At 36.8% G+C, this 22,813-nt stretch overlaps 1 protein-coding gene across 1 annotated transcript; it reads left to right on the top strand.

The window, feature by feature from the left end:
* Positions 1-3,482: 3,482 nt before the first annotated feature.
* On the top strand, positions 3,483-22,511 carry LOC119914246 (T-cell surface glycoprotein CD3 zeta chain-like). The gene is made up of 8 exons (XM_038733455.1): positions 3,483-3,650; positions 17,531-17,628; positions 17,796-17,840; positions 19,118-19,186; positions 19,796-19,819; positions 20,054-20,110; positions 20,261-20,290; positions 20,390-22,511. Exons 1-8 carry the CDS (start codon positions 3,590-3,592, stop codon positions 20,453-20,455), a joined length of 450 nt encoding a protein of 149 aa, XP_038589383.1. The 5' UTR covers positions 3,483-3,589; the 3' UTR covers positions 20,456-22,511.
* The last annotated feature ends 302 nt before the right edge of the window (positions 22,512-22,813 follow it).

Here is a 22,813-nt window from a genome sequence, read left to right as displayed (position 1 = left end):
TAGAAGATGTAGATGTGTGATTATTTATGTGTCCATAGGGGTGTGAAATTACATCACGTGTGTGAAATATTATCAGGTGTGTCGTTTTGTCATAAGAAGCCAGCTGCAATGTTGGCGTTTGGCCACTAGAGGGAGCCGCTGAGTTTCTAATCAAACACATAAAAACAGAAGAGGATTAAAAAATACCATTCCATTTTTTTCATAATTTCACTGCAGAGACATGAAAGCTTTAAATAAGAATATAAAACTTTTCTAAGAACATTTAAACTTCTCTCTTTAATGTACTTTAAAAGTTACATTAAAGTCATCAAAACTGAAGCGATCTTAAAGTTAAAAAATGTTGCTCTTTACCATTTTATGTATTTGATTTAATAGGAAACACACTTTAAATTGCAAGTATTTCTCCTTTTCTTACTTGGTTAGGTTTTGTGGCTCCATGCAGCTCAACACACCAAACTCCATTCAGTAAAACTAAGATTTTACAGTGCGTGATTTGGATTCGGATTTGCGATAGGAAGCACCTGCAGTAAGCTACATTTTATAACTTTGTCATAGACGAAGGGAGTGAACAGAAATACAGATTCAGATGTGGAAAGTGTTTTGATAACTATTACAGATAAAATGATCTACAGATGCCATGAATGAATTAACTTAATTTTTTTTTTTGATTTCATTTATTATTGACAGGAGCTGAGAGCTATTTCTACAAAACAACTTTTACTGTAAGAGAAACCCAAAAGTTTGACTGTGTGCAATTACAGGTTGTCATCTTTTAATGTCTACATCTCCCATGAGCCTTAGCTCTCAGCAGGCTCTTAAAACCTTATAGGAGCTGTAGTTGTTGAATGTTTAAGGACTCATAATTGTTGTGAATGTGAGCGTTTGAACCTTTAAACCTTGTTAAACAGAAGTTTGCACTTACTACCTTCAATCACATCTCACTGTTCCAACTCCTTCTAATAAGTAGACAGTGAGGTAAGAAATTTAATGTTGTTGTCCATAATCCAGGTTTTTAAATAAAGTTTGTGCTACCTTATTACCTTTACTGTCTGTACCTCTGTGTGTACATTGTGTAGGCTGCCTCCCTCCCCTCTCTCTCTCTCTCTCTCTCTCTCTCTCTCGCTCTCCCCTCTCTCTCTCTCTCTCTCTTGCTCTCCCCTCTCCCCTCTCTCCCCTCTCTCCCTCTCTCTCTCCTTCACCCCCAACCGGTGGAGGCAGATGGCCGCCCACCCTGAGTCATGGTTCTGCTCGAGGTTTCTGCCTCTTAAAGGAAGTTTTTCCTTGCCTCTGTCTCCTAGTGCTGCTCTTGGTGGGAACTGTTGGGCTTCTGTAAATAGCATCATAGAGTACGGTCTAGACCTGCTCTTTTTATGAAAAGCGCTGTGAGATAACTGTTGTTGTGATTTGGCGCAATACAAATAAAATTGAACTGAATTGCTAAAAATGTTTTTTGACATAGATCTACTGAAACCTCTTTTTAAGCCATGTTGATAATGTCGTAATTAACCCAGTTAGACACCTGTCAATTTTACTGGCCTGCTGTGGCTTCACGTTTTGACAGATAAACTCTGCTTTCAATTGGACACCTGCTCTGGTTTTCATAGAAGTTCTTTGGATGTATTAAACCTCTCAAAGTCCACTGGGTCACCTGCTTGAGCTAAATCTAAGCTGCTTAGATCGTTCATTCAAAAACAAATGTTTAAACTTTTGTCAATATTGTTCGATCAATAAATTCTCCACAAATCATTTGTCATTTTGCAGAAACAATGAGCACCAAAGTATAATTCATTCAGATTTTCTGGCATGGTAAACAAGAGAGATGGAATTAAAGGCCTGTGTCAGATATAGGCTGGGTGAGTTCAGTGATTGAAGATAATAAAAGCCCGGGCTATTAATTGAAGTTTTACGGTACATAAACATCCAGCACATACAAGATAAAGGTTTGTCTCTTTTGGTTTGCCGTCCAAAGTCTGAGGGGAAAAAAAATATATTTTCAGATATTTCCCAGCTTTGTGTTCATGATGAATATTTGTAAGTTTAAAATGTTGCGCTTTTAAACACCAGTAATCCTGCCAGTACTTTTGTATTGTGCTACATTCGACATCACAATCTAGTTTTTCAACTGTTTTAAGTAGTTACTGGAGTGTCTGTAATTTTTAAGGGAGATGTATGAGTTTTATTATGCTTGATGAAGAAGTAGTTTAGTGATGTGTGCATCAATATATCTGACACCTGCTCTAGGATTGATACTCAGATAAAAGGATTGAAATCTAAACTCAGCCATTTGGAGTGAGTGTGTGTTTTATCATAAGTATCTTACTGTCACCAGGATGGTCTAATTATACTCAGTTGATTGGAACTACTTCTCTTTCTGCCTGTCAAAGTCACGCTTGTGCTACGGCTCTGTGACAGAGCTTCTTTGAAGTGAGCCGCTGCAGCTCTTTACATTTCCCCGACTGAACACTGACTCTGGCCGATTGTAGAAACAGTCACGTCTGGCTATATTTAGCTGTGAAGGTAATGTTGCTCTGTGTGATGTGTGTGCAAAGACAGTGAAATACTTTGGCAACACCGCAAACTTCGCTAAACATCTGAGATTAAGTCAAAATAATATGATGATGTTATGAAGCAGCAGTTCTGAGCAGGAGATTTTTATTCTAATTAAAGAATATGACAGTAGTTTGATGTCTTGTCATTATGCATCTGTTATTTTGAATTGGTAAGGCTACAGCCTACTCCTTATTTCTCTCTGAAACTGGAGAGGGAGGTCACATTAAACTAGAAATAAAATATGTAAAAAGTATTAGTATCGTATAGGAATTCAGTGGTATCGCACGTCACTAGTTTTCTGGTGTGGAGGAGTAAATCGATGACAAAGTCCCAGAGTTCTTTACTAAGCTGCCTTTGAAAGACGAGGAAAAAGTGTAAATCAACGCTGGTGAACATCACCAAAGTGCAACTTATGGACCTCATGTTTTTGGATACAACTCTTTACTTCACTACATACTCTTCCAACTGTGCTGTCAGGCCAAATTACTCAAATGGCGCAATTAATACAGTCAGACTGAAATTCAGAATATTTCCATGACTCTCTCCAGAACAAGCAAAGATTACAGAAGATTTAGACAAATATACAATGTTTTGTACCAAAACTCTGTTCAATCATCTTTCTGATGCCATAAATCATTTTTAAAGCCCTTCAGGTTTATCTTGCGACTTCTTGGAGGGATACTGATCCCCAGGTTGGGTTTAGAGAAAGCGAACCTTCCTCCCCCAACATCGGGTACAGATTAAGATTTCTAAGATTTATTCTCTGCTGAAACATCAAAAACTGCAACTCAAAAAAAAAAAAGATAAACAGACATGAGGAACTGAATTTCTTTTTCCATGTTGAAAGAGTTTGTTCATGTGTGGGAGAAAGATTCATATACGTAGAGAATGTGTCACCTGGCGCAGCAGCTCCTCACCACTTCCTGTTACACTTAAAGACGAGAGAGGAAGACACAAGTTTGGTTCAGTCGTCTCAGTTTGTTGCCGGTGACTGAAACCAGTTTGAAGAAAAGCTTAATTTTGGGGAAACCAGTTTGGGATGGAGCTCCAGACGTGGATTTCTGGACTGCTGGTCCTCGCCTCTGTGTTTCCCCCGGCAGGTGAGACTCATCAGATTCATCAGTTTTTCACTTTGAAATCTCACGACAGAAAGATTCACAGATGTATTGTCTGTCAAAATTAAAGCAGATTCACTAAAACTTAATTTAACCTTTTGTTTTTGGCATTTTGCACTTTTTTAAGACAAACAGGACAAGAAACAATTCACCAGTCGACAAATCCAACTCGAATATGAGTGTTCAATGAAAACCTTTCTTTTTTATATGTTGATTTAATAGGCACAAAGAGGAAAAGTATGTTGTAAACTTTGTAAGGATGCATTTTTATCACAATCCAGTTGGTTTTGAAAGGATTTCATAACATTTTCTCAATTCACAAAGGAGCTCGTAAACGTTAAACTGGTTTCAAAACGTAAAAGAAATCATGAAATATAGTGACGTAGATATTTGGTGGTTTTTGTGGACCAAAAGCTGACCCACCAGCAATTTATGACTTCCTGTGAGGACATCACAGTTTCAACAGTTTAAAATTACAAACAATTGAAGAACATGCCATAAAAAAACCCCGTTGCAAACAAGAAGGAAAGAGGCGTCTCTCTGGCGACCATGTTGGAGGACTTGCTGGATGTTTGTGAACATCTCAACAGAATCAAACTTAGTTTGTGTCCATCCATGTGTAAACAGGATTTCTTTGATCCGTCAAATTCATTTCACGTTTAGAAAATATCTATAGCATATTAGCCAGTTAGGCTAACTGTAGCAGCTGCTCAGCTCATCAGCACTGTGTCGTTGTTAACTCGGCAGGTTAGCACCCAAGCTAACGAGTGTGGTTGAAGTACGAAAGTTAGTATTTTATTATATCTGATTCTTTGACCCTTTAGATGTTTTATGTTTTTAGTCCGTTTTTGTCTGTTTTTGTACGGTGGTTCTGACTAAAAGTAATTTCAGCAGTAGTTTTTAAAGATGGATTAAAATATAAACCTGATGCTGAACTTGAACGCTAGTTGCGTCTCTTAGCTGGACCTGCAGACGGAAACACAACCTCATTCAGTTTCTGTACTGTCATGTTAACAAAATATAGTCAAATGGTACAATTAATACAGACATTGGTTTAAAATTTATACTAAATTCAAAACATTTCCAGAACCTCTCATGTTTCTTGTATTTTTTATATTCCATTGTGTGACTGGTAACTTTTGTTAATGAAACTTGTAGCAGCCAATCAGGAGCTTGTGAAAAGGCCAAATCAGCTAAAATGGTGGTATAGGTGATATGAGGTCACTGATGGTGGCGTACCAGTAAAGAAACCATGTGCTCCAAACATTTTATATCTTAAACTGGTCAAACGCTCAACCAGTATTTATGATTCAGTATCAGCTTGAGCTTCAGCTGTAACCCAAACCAACTGAAGATTACTAGTTCAAACGTGAAGTGACCAGTTTAAACCATATAAAGTCTAGAGCGTTAAATACTAGTGAGACCATCAGAAGACCAGTTTAAAGCATCTGAATATTAGAGTGTTAAATACCAGTGTAGACTGTCAAAAGACCAGTTCAAACCATCAAGAGACCAGTTTAAATGACCTGAAGATTTAAGCGTTAAATATCAGTTTGAGCGCCAGTTGAAACTTCTTGAGTTTAGAGTTGTTTGAATAATTAAATAGCACTTCAGACCAGTTTAGTTTGAGGAAAATGCCAGCTGCTGCTGACAAACAGTGAAAAACATTTAAAACCCATCAAGACTGAAAAGTGGGTGAAAATAGAAGTAAAAGTAAACACTTCTTTATTATTTCATTAAAATAAAATGGAGGTACGTCAGCAGAGCGAAATGCAAGATCGCCTCCATCTTAGAAACTCCTCCAGCGCTGCACATCACTGAGTGATGGTTTATGACTGAGGCAAAGGGAACTGAAGCTGAATCACAAAACAGTTTAGATGTATTTAGAGTTTGGAGAGTGTTAGCGTGGTAATCTTTTAAACTGAAAACACGAATGAACATTATTTTACCATCTGTCGACTCTCTGATTTCACCACAGCAGCTCTGATATCTCTCGATGTCCTAATAACAAAAGAAAACAAAGCAAATTAAGACCAAAATGAAGAGCGTCGAGCTGAAAGTGTAGAGAAATATGAAGTTTTACAGTTTTACAGTGCGAGATGAGCAGAAACAGCAGAAATCTCTTCCCACGCGTCAAGTTTCTTCTTTGTTTATACTTCTTCTAAATTAAGTGTGTGTTGTACCTTAGTAACGGTCTCTCAAGATGTTTCAGACGGTACATTAAGCAACAGCAATACTGGGTAATAACAGTTGACGGAGACCAATTCTTCATTAAAAATGCCACAAATTCAAACAATAAGAAGGATTTTGTCCATCGTGTTTCGATTACTAAGTTGTTAATGGGTTATTATGTTCAAAATCGACATTAAATCCAAAATATATAATGACCCCCGACTGATGGACATCACGGAGGAACGTCCGATCGATGCCGTGATCCTCTCAATGCACCATTATACTGAGAAATAAGAGTTTTATTTTTACATTCATTGACAAAATAAAGCGATGAAGTGCTGCTACGTTGTTTAAAGCTGCCGTCTCTCAGCATGTTAAAGATGTAAAGTAATATTGATGGCGGGTAATAATAGATCATGGAAACAGAGTCAACCAGTAATGTCTCGTCAGCAAATCTATAATGTTCTTAATGGAAGAAATGATTAGATTTAAACAAACTCCAGACTTCTGACGCTGCGTGCACGTGTCTAAGAAACGTCCTCTGAAAACACCTCTAAATTCTAAATTAGGGAAATGATTTAAGATTCAGTGACAGAATGAGGTTATGCAGTGGTGCTTATTTCAGACATGTTGCTTCACACATGTGGCTTCTGTTCTTCCTTAGTAACTGCTGTGTCTTTTTTACATCTGCAAAGTATTAACAACATAAAGTTCGTATCAGGCAGGGAGTCTCAAACAATTAAGTCGTGTCTGCTCTTGTAATTAAGGGATTTTTGACGCCTGTCTGGTTTACAGGATTAAAAAACAACTTTACATTAAACATTAAAATGATGCACGACTGATGACGCCACATTGAACCTGACTGAGAAAGGTTGCTATCTTCTTAATACAGCTGTAATCTGAGATATAAGACTTTCATCTTCAGGCTGAGGTAGATAGAAAGGCAGGTTTCAGTGTCCTAAATCCAAAATTAAAGAGTTTGCTGAAGATCTATGCAAAATAAATCACAAAAAGTTTGTTTTTTTATTCTAATTGAACGCATTTATGGGGGGATTGCCATTATTTCAGTTACATTTCTGAGATTATTTGAGGAATATGTAGCTGTATTGTCTCTGCATGTCAGAGATTTACAGCCTATCCAACCTTTCTTATGTGAAGTAAGTGCTGATGCAAACTGTATTATTAACGTGATGTGAGAGGTGTAATAGTGGCTCAGCTCAGTTTTGTAGTTTAGTGAAGAAAATTAATTGACCACAAAGAGTGAACCCCCTCAGTTCAGGAAGCAGCTCTGTGGTTTTCTGAGCTGCGAATCTTAAAGCTGAACCGTCTTTCCCAAACTGAGCTTCAGAGCGCTGTGGTGGTCATGTGACCGAGGCTGCTGCGGTGACAGAAAACGCTCTGCGCTTTTTGAGACGACGGTTTCGGTCCTCAGCACACAAAAGCGCACCTTACAGAAAACCAACTGTACAGACAGATTGCACAGACAGTAGAGATGAGGGAGATTTAACGTTTTCTGCATAGTTTCGCAAGTTTTTAGGGAAATCTGTTGTGAAACTAACAGAGTTTGGTTTGCTGTGTTTCTCAACCCGGCAGCCATCTTTGATAAAAGATGGAAGGGAAGAGAGAAACGATGAGGTGAAAACAGACTGTAGCTCAGTGGCAGGAAAAGAGAAGTAAAACAGAAAACAGAGGTGAAAGAATTGAACACATGCTGTAGAGAGAGCGGTGAGGTGTCCTGGTTTCAATCAGGTGTTCAGGAACTCAAACAAACTGACATCCAAACACAATTTTACATTTTTTTTCAGGGTCTTGACATGAAATTACTTCTTTCAAACTGTCTCTTTTTGCTCATCAGATAAACTGTGTCATAATCGTCCGTGTTCAGCAGAGACGAGACGATATCTGTCAAGTTTTGTTGCCAGATAAGAGTTTTCTAGCTGACTGCAACTCAAAGATACATCTCTGATGGTTATCTCTGTAAGTGGGGACTGGTTGTGTAACTGTTTAAATATAATAAGCCCACAGGAAGACACTAATCCAGTGTTGGAGGAAGGACTCACATCCTTTACTGCAAGTAAAAGTGCTGCACCCAGCTTAGCATCAACACATATTTCCCTCTCATTATAAACTGTGTTAAAACTACTAACTATGAAACACAGACAAGTGTGCGGAAAGTAATCAAACTAATACAATACAATAATACAAATATTTATCATTTAACCTCTGAAACTGTAGGTTTTAGCAGTTATGCTAGCTTGTGATGCTACCGTCACTTCCTGTTTGCATAGCAGACCCTAACTGCAATGTAACCTATCCGCCGTCATGTAATGTACTTATTTCAACCCAAAACACAGTATTTTTTCTAAACAGAAAAACCAATCTACATAAATACCACACATTAAAACTGCGTCTTCTGTGTCAAATATCGACACTTTGCCACCTGAGATGAGATTGTGTTGCATATTCACACATTGCTAAAGTCTTTCCTTGCTGAGACGCTTCTTAAGTTTTAATTGTGCAACCTGTTGTAGTGAATCACTAGTTTAAAGTTAGTTGTTACTGAGGACTCAGGAAGGACTGAGTGAAGGTCAGTAGCTCGGCTGTTTATCACCTAACGTGCACACGGTCGTCTCTGTTGTCCAGCTTCAGCTTAAAAAGCATATTTTAGCCCAAACTGCTGTTCAGTAGAAATGCAATCTTTCCTTGTGTGGCTGTTTTGAACAGTGATTGTAAAGTTCACGAATTCACAGCTTCATGTAACAGCGTGTTGTTTGCTCACTCTGAAAGAGGGAAGAGAGAATAAATCTGAGTTTCAGGTAGTGAAAGAGCCTCAGGACGAAACAAAGACTGATATGTGACAAGAGCTTTAGCTGTAGAAGTTGTTTTTATCTTGAACTGATGTGGCGTTCAAATGTCTCTTCTTAACACAAAATGATCAACGCAAATATAATAAACTGTCTGCAAAACTGTATTTAGCAACAGAAGCTGTTATTTAAGAAGGATGGAGGTTCAGCTCGCTTTGCAGCCACTTTTGATTGACAGTAATTAGGCCACACCCTTTTGGTCTGGGGGTTGTTGAAAGGCATTCTGGGAAGTGAAAAGGTGTTAAATCCAAATAGATACCCACCTAATTCCAGCACTAAATACATCACAACATGCTGCTGTCTTATATCAACTGCAGCCTTTTGGTTTATAGTTGCGCAACAGGCTAAATTCTTCTTAAGGACCTCAACCTGTTTTATTTTTGTAGTTTCATTCAGGAAACTGTCGCTTCTCTCTGAGCTTTTGAAGCTTCGCATTTTACACCAGGCATCAAACACAGAATTATCTAATAAAGTGCTTACCCTCATAAAACCATTCATTTTCTGTTTCCACCTAACCTGTATCAACAGTTTCCAGCCCGCTGCTTTGATTACACAGCAAACAAGCCAGTGGAACATTCAGATACACGTTGATCCGAAGGAGATATTTCTGAATGAATCAATGTAAATATTAAAGACACACACATATTATCATCCATCAACACATGAAACACTCAGTCAGAGTAAAACTAGCTTTTCCATCTGTCTGCTGTTTGATGGTTGGAGGTTACAGTAACTGTATACTTTAATTTTGTTAAATTGCAGCCGTTTTGTTTCAGTCATGTTTGGAAAATCTGTATTAATGTAAACAGATTCTGAAGAAACGAACGACTAATGTTACAGCTGAACCGAGACGTCAACTAAAAACATATCAAGAGAAGTCACCTTTTCATTAGAGGGGGTGGATAAAGTCATGAACATAGATACTCCGCCAAAAAAACTTTTTATTATTTTATGATTATATATATTTACATCACCTAGCAAATAACAACTTTCCATAATAATGATACCATTAAAACCAACTACCCCATTATCACCTCGAGTCTTCTTTAATAAAAGCATGAGAGTTTGATATTTTTCAATGAACAATGTTATGAAATAAAATGACAATTCAACAACAATTAACCTTTAATCTCAATAAATAGTGTTATTTCTCTTTTCCCTCTGTCCTTTACTGCATGATCTTTGATTATCAGTTCTAGTGTTTAGCCAAATTTATTTGATAATTATTTTGTCTATGGTAAAAATGTATTAATTTTAATGCCGTAGATTAGGAGGCTTCCTGCAGGCGTCCTCCAGGAATACAGCAGGGACGCGTCTATGTTAGCTGAGAGGAAAAAGTCTGCATATACTGCTAGTAAAATGAAATAACTGTGAGTGCTCATTAATAAATAAACATTTTAACACTTCTCCCATCTGGATTTTGGTGGTTGGACAGTCACTGAAACTGTAAATGTTGGGGTTTTACGATCATATAAGACAAAGAAAACCAGGAAAGTGTTACCTCTGAGAGGCTGAAACTGGCTATTTGAAATGATCTAAACCATTAATTGATCACTGCAGCTGTAATTTTGTGTTTTGAGTTCAGTGAGTTATTAGAAGCATCTTATGGTTGTGATGGAAAAATGTTCTTGGTTTTGTGAATGGAAACAAACTAATTGAATGAGTCATGAATGATTATGATAATTATGAAAACATGTGATTTCCGTTAATGTCTCAGTGAATTACTGAAAAGAGTGATGTGTGTTTACAGCTGAAAGCTCTGGTTAGACTGAGTCAGTTTAGCTTCCAGTAGATCAAATTATGATTTTTATACAGTTTCAGTGGAAACTAACCAAGTGCATTTCCACTAGTTCTCCAGTTTGTACTTCATTCATGTCTTTTTCTTTTAGGAGGTGATAGAAACACCAGACATACACAGTGTAACATAACACGTGCACACACAGACATACATATATATGTGTGTGTGTATATGTATGTATATATATATATATATATATATATATATATATATATATATGAAAGTATAACATAAGTATCTTCAGCTGAAAAAGGAAATTTTATCATCTTCAAAAGTCTTGTTTTGTCCAAATCCTCCAACATTTAAATTAACTAACTGATACGAAAAACAGCAGCTGGAATTGGCAAACGTTTTGCCTCTTCACCTAAAAAATTACTTAAGGGGTTAATCAATAACCAAATACAGTATCTGACAGTCCACTAATCGTTTAATTAACATTGAGCTCTTAGTGCATCCAATAAGGGAAATGGAAAAAGAAGATTTTTTTAGTGGAGTCGAATATGGAAGCTATAAATGCGTTGAGATTATTGGTCTCTTTTATAGAGGGTAAAACTGTATTTTCCAAACATGTAAAGCCTTGTGGGGGAACTCTGAAACAGCGTGAGGAGTAATTTTTTCATGATTTAGATTTAGTATTATTTACCTTAAGGCTGGAGAAGGTAACATAATAATTCAGACTGTGCACGATTCCTCTAAAACAACACAGTATCGTCTGCGTATGGTGTTACATGATTTTTAAATTGGCGAGTTAGATGGTGGATCCTGTGCACGGCCAGAGGCTTGACTAGCGGACGTCTCTGGCAAGGTCCTCTCGAAAGTTTCTAGAGAGAACATTGTTTGTATTTCACCACCTGTTAAACAAACTCTCCAGAGTATTTCAAAAAAATATGACCATCATAGTCTGCCGGAAAGCCTTGTTCGGCCTCTTAGGTGTTTTACTTTTAAATATTTTACTTCCTACTCTACTTTACTTATGTTATAAGTGTAGTACAATGTGAATATGATTACTTGTCTTACTACAATAATGACCAAGTTTACTGCTGATAGTTCTTTTACTACCAATCATCTTTTTTTTCAATGTAAAATATTTGATAGATACATTTTTTATCATTTATTTATGTGTTTGTCTGGCAATACTTCCCCCTATTCACGATTTTATGTAATAAAGACATAATAACTGGTTTATAACAGAGTGTAATGTGGCTGTAATCAGATCTAGGTGTTTGTTAATATATTTGTAAACAACTGCAACTGGACAAACAGAAGTGGAGGCTGCTGTATAAACAGAAAATCAATGATTACAACTGTAATAATATAAGATAAGTCTTAATTATCTTAATGTCTTAAAAGAATTGAATTGAATTAGAATGTTGACAAACACTGCACTTTAAATCTGCTTACAACTACATTATAGTGTTTTATAAACCATTTATTAACATTAATATAACTTCTTACAACAACGGATAAACATTGTTATGTAGGGAAAGATAACAACAGGTGTTATTAAATGGTCGGTCATCATTGGTTCGGCTTTTAAAATCAGTGTAACACAATACGTATTCATATGCAAGTGTTTATGAATGTGTGTTCTGTACATGACAGGAACATATCAAGTGGATTTAATAGTGATTTTTGCTGCAGAAAGTGTGTGTTGACAAAGTGTCACGATATTGTATCTGATTTACTAAATAAATCCACCACACATGAAGAAAGTGCTCAAGAGAAAGAGTTTTTATTACCTTTGAGTATCGTTAGTCACTCGTCAGCTTGTGGAAAGATGAGCTGTTAGTATAAACGTACATATGTTTCAATTGAATTCCATTCAAAGAACTTTATTTATCTGTTAGGAACTTCATTTGTGCAGAGCATCAGTGTGTGTAACAGTCACATTTGCAGAAACACAGCACAATATACCACAAACCAGACTGTATATATACAGATACACTTTCTTCAGAGTATTTCATCACTGTCTTGTGCTGGGTCGATGTAACGGCACTGAAGGGACGGTGAAAATTACAGCTGCAGAAACACTGAACAATTACTGTGATTAATATTACCGCTGTTAACTCTACAGTCGTTACTATTACAAGAACAGCTGTGTGCAAAGTACTCAGATCCTTTACTTAAATAAAAGTAGGAATACTACAATTTAAATATACTGTTAAAAGTCCGGCATCTGAAATTTTAACATCAGTTAAACAAATTTAACTCAAGTAAAGGTATATCGGAAAAATGTACTCTAACTATCAGACGTAAAAGTACTCATTTTTCAGAGTGATATATTATTATATATGAAATTACAGGATTGTACCAACTGATGAATTAACATACAACTGCAAACTGTCAGATAAATATAATGCAGTAAAAAATACAATATTGCCTTCTCACATTTATTATGAAGTAACACAATGTGGAAATACTTCATTGAAGTACAACCCCGCAGCATCCTTTTGGTATAAATTTATGCAAATGCATTTTTTCAGACAAAATTTTATCACGTTCTGGCAATCAGGTGAAGGCAACACTGTGCGCACTGACTGATGTGACTATAAAAGGTAACAGGAAATTACAGGAGAAATAAACAAACAAGTAAACAAACTACAAAAACTGCTGCTTTCTCTTTTTAGATGTTTTTATCTATGTATTCTACTACCTTTATTTATATTCTGAAAGAACAGGAGCTCTCTTGTTTACAGGTGTGGATATATGTATTACATATATATATACATTAATCTGACAGCTTTAATCACTGGATGCAGACTTTACTACTACTACTACAGTGTTTGAGTAAATGTACTGGAAAAGTACTACTGCTGCTACGTCTCTTTTAATTTGAACATTTTGACCATCGTTTAAACCCTCTGATCTTTTTTTTTTATTAAACTGGAGCATCTCAAACTGCATGTCTTGTAAGAAAGAAGTTCTACACTACTGTTAGTACTACTAGCACTACTACAGTATAATAGCCCCTGATGTACATGGGCGTGTAGGTGTGGAGGTGCACATCTTTTACCTGTAACTCTATATTCACCTGTAACATTTACAGCTTGAAATGTAGACTTAATTTAAAACAAGACAAAATCTCAATATATATAAAGTAGTATAGTACTTGTGGAAATGTACTTTACACCTTTGTAAGACTGACTGCTACCTCTTTTTGTTTGAAAATGGAAAGTTCTTTCTGCGCTTTGAGCTGCTTTTTTTCAGTTGAGTGATTTTATTATTATTAATAAAACTAACTTTACTTCTATCTCTGCTAGAACGACCCCTAATTCTTAGTTATACTTCTACAAGTACTACAACGACGACTGCTGATGTGCAAAAATGATCTTTACTCAAACTTCTGATATATATATATTTACTTCTGCTACATTAATCTGACGACTGGAATTACTTCAGTTTTTGATTTTGCAAGAAGAATCTCAAAATTAAAGTTGGCTTGCAGCAACTTTAAGTACCGCTTAAATTTGAACTTTCCTAAAGCACGTTTTGAATAGAACTGCAAGTGGGTGTGAAACTGAGCTGATGGCATGTATATGTCACTTGTCACTTGTCCTGCCACGTTCATCAGATCACAAGTCCATCATGACCACAAATACACCCTAACCACAAACACACACACAAACACACACACAAACACACACACACACACACACACACACACACACACACACATACAAAGCTGCTGTAGCGCTGACTTCCTGTTCAGCTTCTATCCAACCTATCTTTGCACTTATCTTTCTGTATTTATATCACCCCCCCCCCCCCCCCCCCATATAGCAGTGTATCATGTGTGTTGCCATGGCGACGTCAGAGCAGGGAAGCTGATGCTTGTGATAAGAGGCGTGACAAGTGGTTAGCGGGTTTATTTCACACATAGATAATGTTGAGCGTGAACGCTGAAGCACTCAGATGGACACGAAGCTCTCCTGGAGCTGAGAAACTTGTTATCTGTTGTTATAATTTACTCGGTAACAAATTAACTCTGAGCTGGCCCGAGGGTTTAGGTTTGATGGAGAGAAATGTCAAGATGTTCTCCTGATACTTCTCACAAACTACAAACATTTTCATTATCAGTACATCAATCTTCAGGGTATTTTCTTAGTAAACCGCGAAAAATGTCCATCCAAGTTTCCCGGAGTCCAAAGTGATGCGTTCAGCTGTCTCGCTTTGTCCGAGTCTTTTCTTTAAAAATGACGATGATTATTGAAATAGATTAATAGAATTAATTTTCTGTTGATTGACGAGTTGCAGCTCCACATATGTGTTTGCTCAGGTAAAACTTTAAACTAAAGAACAACTCAAAGACAACACAAAGCCACCTGCATGTAGTGTTACATGATTTTCAAAATCCAAAACTATCATCTTGTATTATTGTTTGGTATTTCGTTCTGTTTTACTTTTCGTAAAGGGCTTTGTAACTTTGTTTTGGAAACCACCGCATCTTATAATAATCATTATAGCTTTTACGTAACAAGGTTGATTGACAAAATGCAGATAATTTTCTGTCGATGGACGAATCAAATAAGCATCGTAGCGCTAGAAACATGAATAAACTCTACAAGAAATACTCTTTAGTTCACTTTAAACCTAAAGTGAGAGAGGAGTTACGCTAATGTAAATTTATCTCTGTGGTTTGAGGCCCTCCTCGTCTCATCATAAGTTTCCATCATGAGCTTTCGCACGTCTTCCTGTGACCCCGGCCTCCTCCCTCCTATCAGCTTTAATAACTGAACATTTGAGTCAGTTTGATTCACTGTATATTATTAGGGCAGACCTCACTGAATCCATTATAAATGATGTTTATATGCTATTTTAACACAAATGTAAAGCTTTCTGTTGCCTTCTAACTAGAAAACACACATTTATTCAGATACCATACTTATATTACATCTATCTACTTTAACTTCACTAACTTTACGTGACAGCTTCAGTTGCTGTAGATAAATCAGCCAATATGATCTAATTTTCCAGATATGTGCGCTGATGAATGAGGAGAAGAAGATAGTGTAGGGACAGTGTCAATATTCTGTTGGTTGTTTTTACACTGTAAAATGTTCTGCTCAGTACATTTCTTGGTTGCACATCACAAATTTGTTCAAAAACAAATTTAAAGTTACCTTGTTGAGGTTGTTAGGGCTCTATGTGCAGCTTGGAGTAATACCTGCAGACAAAGTCCTTCACGTCACAGATATATAATTTGATGTTTAATGGCCAAGTTATTTCCTAAATCAGCTATTTTAAGGGACACTTTTCAGCTGCGGATGAATCTCCTTGTGGTGCTCTAGTGTTCATGGGTTGTTTTGGGTCTGCAGGACGATGAATGTGGGCGTCAGTCAGAATAAACTACAGTGGTCAAGGGTTGTTTTACTGAACTCATTAACGCAACATATGCTGTTTTGTTGTTAACCCTCGTGTTGAGCATTAAAACATATTATTATGAGTGTCGCACGGCTCCGTTAATAAAGTCTGTTAACCTGTTGTTGCATCCTGACATTAGTAATATAATGTTTTATTATAAAGAAGTAAAACAAAAATTCAGCGAGGTTATTTCACATTTTAAACTAAAAATCTGGAGAGAAAGTGTCTCGTTCTCGAAACATTCAACAGTTTGTACTGCAGAAATTAAATTAAATAAACCTCTGAACTAAATTTCCCTGTAGGAGTCAGATAAACATCTGACAGCATCTCATTTCTCTTCCCACACACCCTTTTGTCAAGTAAAGACATGAAAACATTAGAAACTAAAACAAATTTAAAACATAGTATCAGCGAATACTGACTGAACCTTTAAACTGAAGGGAATCCATGTCGGACAGACGAGTGAATCTGACCTGTTTGAATGTTTAATGAGGTTTTGTGAAGCGGTGATGCTCTGTTTCAGTTTTACAAGCGCACACACACACACACAGTCATTTGTACACACACCCACACTGAACCACACACACCTGTCAGAGTGATGGAGGAAACCACTGAGCTTCTTCACACACAGCAGAAAAACAACTGTATTAACCCTCTCAGTGCCAGCTGGCATCCCGCCCACCGTTTCAGTGACGCTTGCACACGAGCCGATTGGTCCGTCTCGCTGTCAATCAACACGTCAGCGATCCAAGCTGCATGTGAGCAGCTCCTGTGGTCTCGTTCTTACTGTAAAATGGTGTATTTTAGTTTTTAAATGTCAGTTTTTTACAACAAGAACAAAGAACTAAAATATATCATGTTATTTTCCTCTTTCCACAACAGCTTTAAAAACTAAAAATACCCATGATCCTCGGCTGCTGTTGCAAAGCAAACGTGTCATCCTAGTTGCTGAATTCATCCAAAATTTACCACAAATCTGAAAGTAAATTGATGCTCCAGATGCAGAATCAGAAGCTCTGTGTATGTCAGTGAAATGCATCTTGGGAGTCGACTTGTCGACCCTTGTAAGTCACTGATTTGTAATTAGGAATAATTATTTAGCTTTGTTTTTTTTGGGACACAATGTTTTTGTCTGTGTTTGCACTCGAACGCACCACAGAGAGTGAATAAAGGTTTGTACTCTCCTCTTGCTCCAGCTTGTGCCTCTAATCACTAGGGGTGGGAATCACCAGAGGCCCCACGATACGATATTATCACAATATTTATGTTCTGATTTTAAATATATTGAGATATATTGCAATTTATTACCTTTTTCCAACTTCCAATTAGGTCCCTAAAGTCAAACTTTGTCAACATCTGTTTATCTTTAACTTTTTCAGTCCTCTATATGGTCCTGTTAAGTTTCCTAGTGGACTAAAAAAGCAATAGATTTTATTATTCTAGTACCAAAAAGTTAAAACTCCCATCTGCTATTTATATAATAAAATATCGATACTTGGCGTCCGTGTATCGATACAGTTGCCATGGCAAATATCACGATACTATGCTGTATCGATTTTTTCCCCACCCCTACTGATCACTGTGTTTGATCAATCTGAGTTTGTACTGATTATTACATTGCTGCCTAATAACAAGTCGTTGTACATGTGTGTGACCTTTGACCTCCACAGAGGCCTTGTCGCCGTACGACCCTCGGATGTGTTACCTCCTGGACGGCTTCCTGGGTCTGTACGGCCTCATCATCACCGGCATGTTCATCAGGGAGAAGGTCGGTCACCTACGACATGTTGCTCATTTTAATTCACCAGGTTTACTGCTGAGTGTAAAAAGTACAACGAAACCTGCGTCTTTCATCACAGCTCAAACTGTCAGAACCTGTTTTTCTCATGTTCACCACCAGTTGTCACTAAAGTTTGTTTCACTTAAATGTTTTAGTTCTTCAGACCCAAAGGGAAGGCGACGGAGGATAGCATCTACAGCGTGAGTCAACAAATATTATCTGTTCTTCTCTCCTGTTCAACACGTTTGCTCGGAATTTTATGGAAATTGTGGTCATATGACAAGAAATTCTCACTGCAGACTCGTCACATATTGACGCTCGGTTAAGGCCCTTTGGCGTCGCTTTTAAACGCCCTGGGTAGCCCTTTTAGCGTCATGTTTAGATGTCAAGGGCTCCGCTGTCAAGTTAGCAACGCTTAGCCACAACAAATATAAAACGACCGGTTACACTTTCAAAATAAAACGTTATTAAAGTTGTGAAACTTTGCAGTTTGGTTCGGTTTAGGCACAAAAACTACTTGGTTGAGGTGAAAAAAAGATCCTGGTTTGGGTTAAAATAACTAAAAATAAAATAAAATAACTTGCATCACTTGCGTAACTTAAATAAAAATCTTTAATGTTGATTGGGACACAAACCCGGTCTCCTGGTTCAAAGTCCCGGGTTCTGGCCCCCATTGACCTCCTTATTCAGTCTTCTCTGTTAAATATCATATACCTGCCTTTACCGTCACAAACGGACGCTACAGGGCCCCCCCCAGTGCGCTGAACTATGACTCTTGACCATGCGTCCATATGTGACGAGTCGGGGAGAGAGGACAATTTCCATATGCAGCTGTCCTTCCTCAGTAAACTCTAACTACATTAAACTGGTGATTCACTAAATCAGGTTGCATCATTAAAACTTCACAAAAGTCTCAGTGAGTAGACTTTAGAAATCTTTTGCTAGGAAACATTTGTAGCGCCGTCAAGTCAAGAGCAATCGACCTTGCAGACAGGAAGTCACTGTACTACCAGGAGCTAGCATAACTTCCAGAAACTACTCTTTTAAGAGGCTAAAAGATAAATCTTTGTAAATGTACTAGTTTAATTAGTAGTGTTCAAACAGCATTCATTAAGTTTCTGGTCAGAGATGTCGACCGTGCTCTAAATGACCTCTTTTGCTCAGACATTAGCACGCTAACGTTTATCAGTTACACCTGGAAGTTAGTGGCTGTATATTTAGTAACAACTCATCTTTAAGTAAAACCTGTTTTAATATCGTTCTGCATAGAGGACGTGTTTGAACTTATGAACAGCTGCTTCTGCTGAAGTATATTTATTTTATAATGTGGAACGAGAAACTGTCCGTTTCCTGTTTCAGCTTTTCAGAGAGATAAAAATGTGCATTAACAGACACACACAGGAGCAAAATCTCGAGTATAAAGAAGATAAACCTTCATCTTGATGTTGCTGTTTGATGGCATTTGTGTTGTGTTCAGGATCTGGTTGGTCAGGACACTGCAGGTTACGCCCCGCTGAACCACAGAGGAGACCCCGAGAGAGGAAGAGTGAGTCTCACCGATATATAATATCTGCTGTTCTGCTTGGACTGTATTTCAGAAAGTTCCCCGTAGCAGTGTGTGGTTCTCCATGGAGAACGTTTACGGTGTTGCTTCTAGAGAACAGGACGCTGTTTTATGACATGGATCACTATCTTGCAGCAGCCACTATTATTGTGTAACTTTAGGGTTCTTTCACAGTTCTCTCAAGGTTCTTTGTGTTTTTCATGGTTCATCGAGATTCATTCAGGAAACTTGAAAGAACCTTGAAGAACCATGACATTATGAAATAACTCTTAAGAAATGTTTCTAACAAATCCTTAGAGAACCACACACAGTCCAAAAAAGAACCACAAGAACTTTTATATAATGCTTAAGAACATGGGGAACCCCACAACTCAACAACAAACTGATGATGCAGAAAGAACCAAGAACCTAAAAAGACCCACAAAAGAACAGTGAAAATCCTGAAGCTAAAACTGGGAAAGACACTGAAAGAACCCTGTTTATCATGAAAGAACCCTGAAACATTACTAGTAAAAAAAACAAGAAACACTTTATTCAACAGAACCGAATATGTTCAACAATCTACCTGTTCTGTTTCTTTATGTGTCATAGAACCGCAGGGATGACACCTACACGGTAACAAACTCTCACACTCTTGTTTTGTTTGTTTTAAAACAGAAGTTAGTCGTTTTATCAACGTATAAAATGATTGTTAATTAAGATTTCATAGATAATGTCCTGTTAATAATATTATATATTGTTTTTAGATGTTTTATACTCCCTGTGCAGCAGTTTGTAACCCTGGTTTTTAAATGTGCTACGTAAATAAAAATGTACTGGATTGTAACATGTGAGTTTTTATATATTCAGGGCTTGAACAAACGTAACACTGATGGAGAATATAAGGAGCTTCCTGTTAAAAGAGAGGTGAGCAGAACTATTTTGAATACTTTTACCAACACTTTTACAAGCTCTAATTATTAAATTGAATCTTATTTAATTAGAGTTTTCTATCATTTATTGAATGATTTAATGTCAGAGATTTGCTGTTGACATATTTGTTGTTTGTTTCTTCAGCGTCACAGAAAGAACGAGCAGGTTTACCAGGTGAGTGGAAAGAAAAATGTTTTATCAGTTAAACCATCAAGACACACTTTCCATCTGGCGTATTTCCTCGAATGAACAAACTTTTCTCTATCTCTTCAGGATCTGAGCACGGCTACTAAAGATACCTACGACGACCTGCAGATGAAGCCGCTTCCTCCTCGCTAACGCCGTCCAGCCGTCGCGACCCAGAAAACTTTTCACCTCCACCATTTCACTTCCTGTCAGCCTCAGCAGAAAAACACACAAACTTATATTTTGGACAAATTACTTTGGCTGATGGTCTTTTTTTTAATGACGTCCATCTTTTATTCGTTAGTAGATTTGTCATTTCGTTTCTTTATTTCTCATTTCGTTTCTTTATTTCTCAGGTGGAAGGTCTTTTATTTAGTCAGAACACGACATCATAACTCTATCTGAACGGTTTGTTTTTTTCTTTGTGAATATCTGACCGCATTGATCCATCACTTTACACGAGGTGAAGTAATGCATAAAAAGGTACATTCAATCCATTCAAATTGATAAAATTACATAAACAAAACAAGTTATTGGCACAAATGCAGTTAAAAGTTGCCCCAAGATTCAATAAAGGAAACAAAAGAATTGGTTAAATAAATGGTGACAGTCTTAAAAAGTTGGATGTGATGGTGAGTTCATAGCTTCAGGAAGGGAAGATAGTTCAATCGAAGCCTCGTTCCAGCACGCCAAAACTCACGAATGACCACGATGTCCGAAGTTGCACGTGTGTCGGCTTCGTGGGACACGCTTGTTAATCGGCCGCCATATTTAAAAGCCGAGTCATGAACTCAGGTTAAAGTGTTCATGTTTTTATGACAGAACTTACTTCACTTGTACTCAGTGTGGCATTTATTTCTCCCGTACAGAGTAGGATAAACGGGCACCAACTAATACCAGGTCCAGTTACTGACAGCAGCTGATGTTGTTTCCTGTAGGATTGAGAACATGATTTATGACGTGAATGCGTCATGAAGAGGCTACTTCTGAATATATTTTAATTATATACTGAATTATTTGAACAATTCATTTATTTTCTGTTCATTCCTTGATCTCATGCATGTTAAAAGCCAAATAAGAGGTTTTATTAGTAAGTAACAAATAGGAGTATGTTTATATTATCTTTTGGTCCTGGTATGAATACACAAACTCAGTATTCGTTATTTTGCCTGTCAAACACGTAAAAACAAGATTTTCCAAATTAAAATGGACCCAAAATGCTTAAAAAGCTCAGCTCAAAGTAACAAACTTTGACATTTAAAGAGATATTTTCACTTTTGTGTTGTAAATAGCAAGACGTCAACTAGAAAGACACCGAGGCAACTCAGTCTACAGATAAAGCAGCTGTTTATTTGCATTTGTCTTCAGTTTCTAATTGAGCTTTAGCCAAATCTGGAGAGACTTAAAGCTGCATCAGTGTGGAGCCTTAAAGAGTTGAATATTAAAATAAGAAAGGCATCATTAAATAAACAATAATATGAATAAATTCACAAATTTTCTTATCTTATTCTTAAATTCTTAATCCTGCTTCTTTTCAAAATGAAATAATATCACTGCAGCTAATTTTTAATTAATTCCAGCTGTTTTCATCTCAAAACGTCCTTTTCTCCAATTAATAATTTTTTTAAATCATTTTTCATCGCAATGTTTATCTGTAAATCAAAATTAAAAGAGCAGTTGTGTGATTAGCTTTAGTGGACTACCAATCACGTCACTGACGCGATTTGAATTTATAAAATAAAAATGAGCTACATGAAAGACATTCAATCAATCAAAAACAATCAGTTTTAAAATGTATTGGATTATTTCACAATGTCAAGGTTAAATTATATATTTTATCTGTATTTATTCAGAGTAGTTTCATCGTGTTCATTTATTTAAAAGTGGACTCTTTGGGCCTCCGTACATTAGACAATAAGAACCGTCCAGTCTATTCAAGCTTTTAATTTCCATTTTCTCCTTTAAAAAGTACTGTTTTTTAATGTTCTTATTGCTGTTAATTGCTTTGTTTTGATGGCATTGCTTTTGTCCTTTTTTTCCCCTTTTACATGGTAGATGGTTATTATGAAAGTATATTCCTGAGAATTTGTGCTGTAATGAATCTGATCATTTGTTGTCACGAATATTTTGCTCTTATGGTCATGGTCATTTGTTTCTGATATGACAATGTATATTAATGTCTTAATAAATCCAAATTAAAGCATCTGAAGTAAGACATTTTACAAATGCAGCTTCTACCACCTGGTGGACAAGAACAGAAAAACGCCTTTGAAACTTGAACTAAAGGTTTGCTGCACAAAATCAATATAGATATATTGACAAATAGTGCAGTGAGCAGAGTGCAAAGGATGCAGGAATAAATAAGTACTTTGTGCAGGAGTAATGACGAGGTTGGTGGATTTGGTATACAGTGTATAAAATATGAGAATATAACAGTATGAACAGCACTGAAATAGAGAATAATGAATAAATAAATAATAAGTGTTTGCCAGTAAACAGGTGCTGATTAGA

This window comes from Micropterus salmoides, unplaced genomic scaffold (assembly GCF_014851395.1).
Source record: "Micropterus salmoides isolate LMB-PRFRI ecotype aquatic unplaced genomic scaffold, ASM1485139v1 Ms_hic_scaffold_1, whole genome shotgun sequence".
In the NCBI taxonomy this organism is placed as follows: Eukaryota; Metazoa; Chordata; class Actinopteri; order Centrarchiformes; family Centrarchidae; genus Micropterus; species Micropterus salmoides.
Note: the sequence above shows the minus strand (reverse complement) of the source record. Positions and strands in the feature narration are given on the sequence as shown.

Bases quoted from the DNA above. Each gene is read 5' to 3' on its own strand.
- LOC119914246 (XM_038733455.1), top strand. From the start codon at position 3,590: ATGGAGCTCCAGACGTGGATTTCTGGACTGCTGGTCCTCGCCTCTGTG. The intron at 17,629-17,795 runs GTCGGTCACCTA...TAAATGTTTTAG, and splicing joins GCATGTTCATCAGGGAGAAG to TTCTTCAGACCCAAAGGGAA. The intron at 20,291-20,389 runs GTGAGTGGAAAG...CTATCTCTTCAG, and splicing joins AGAACGAGCAGGTTTACCAG to GATCTGAGCACGGCTACTAA.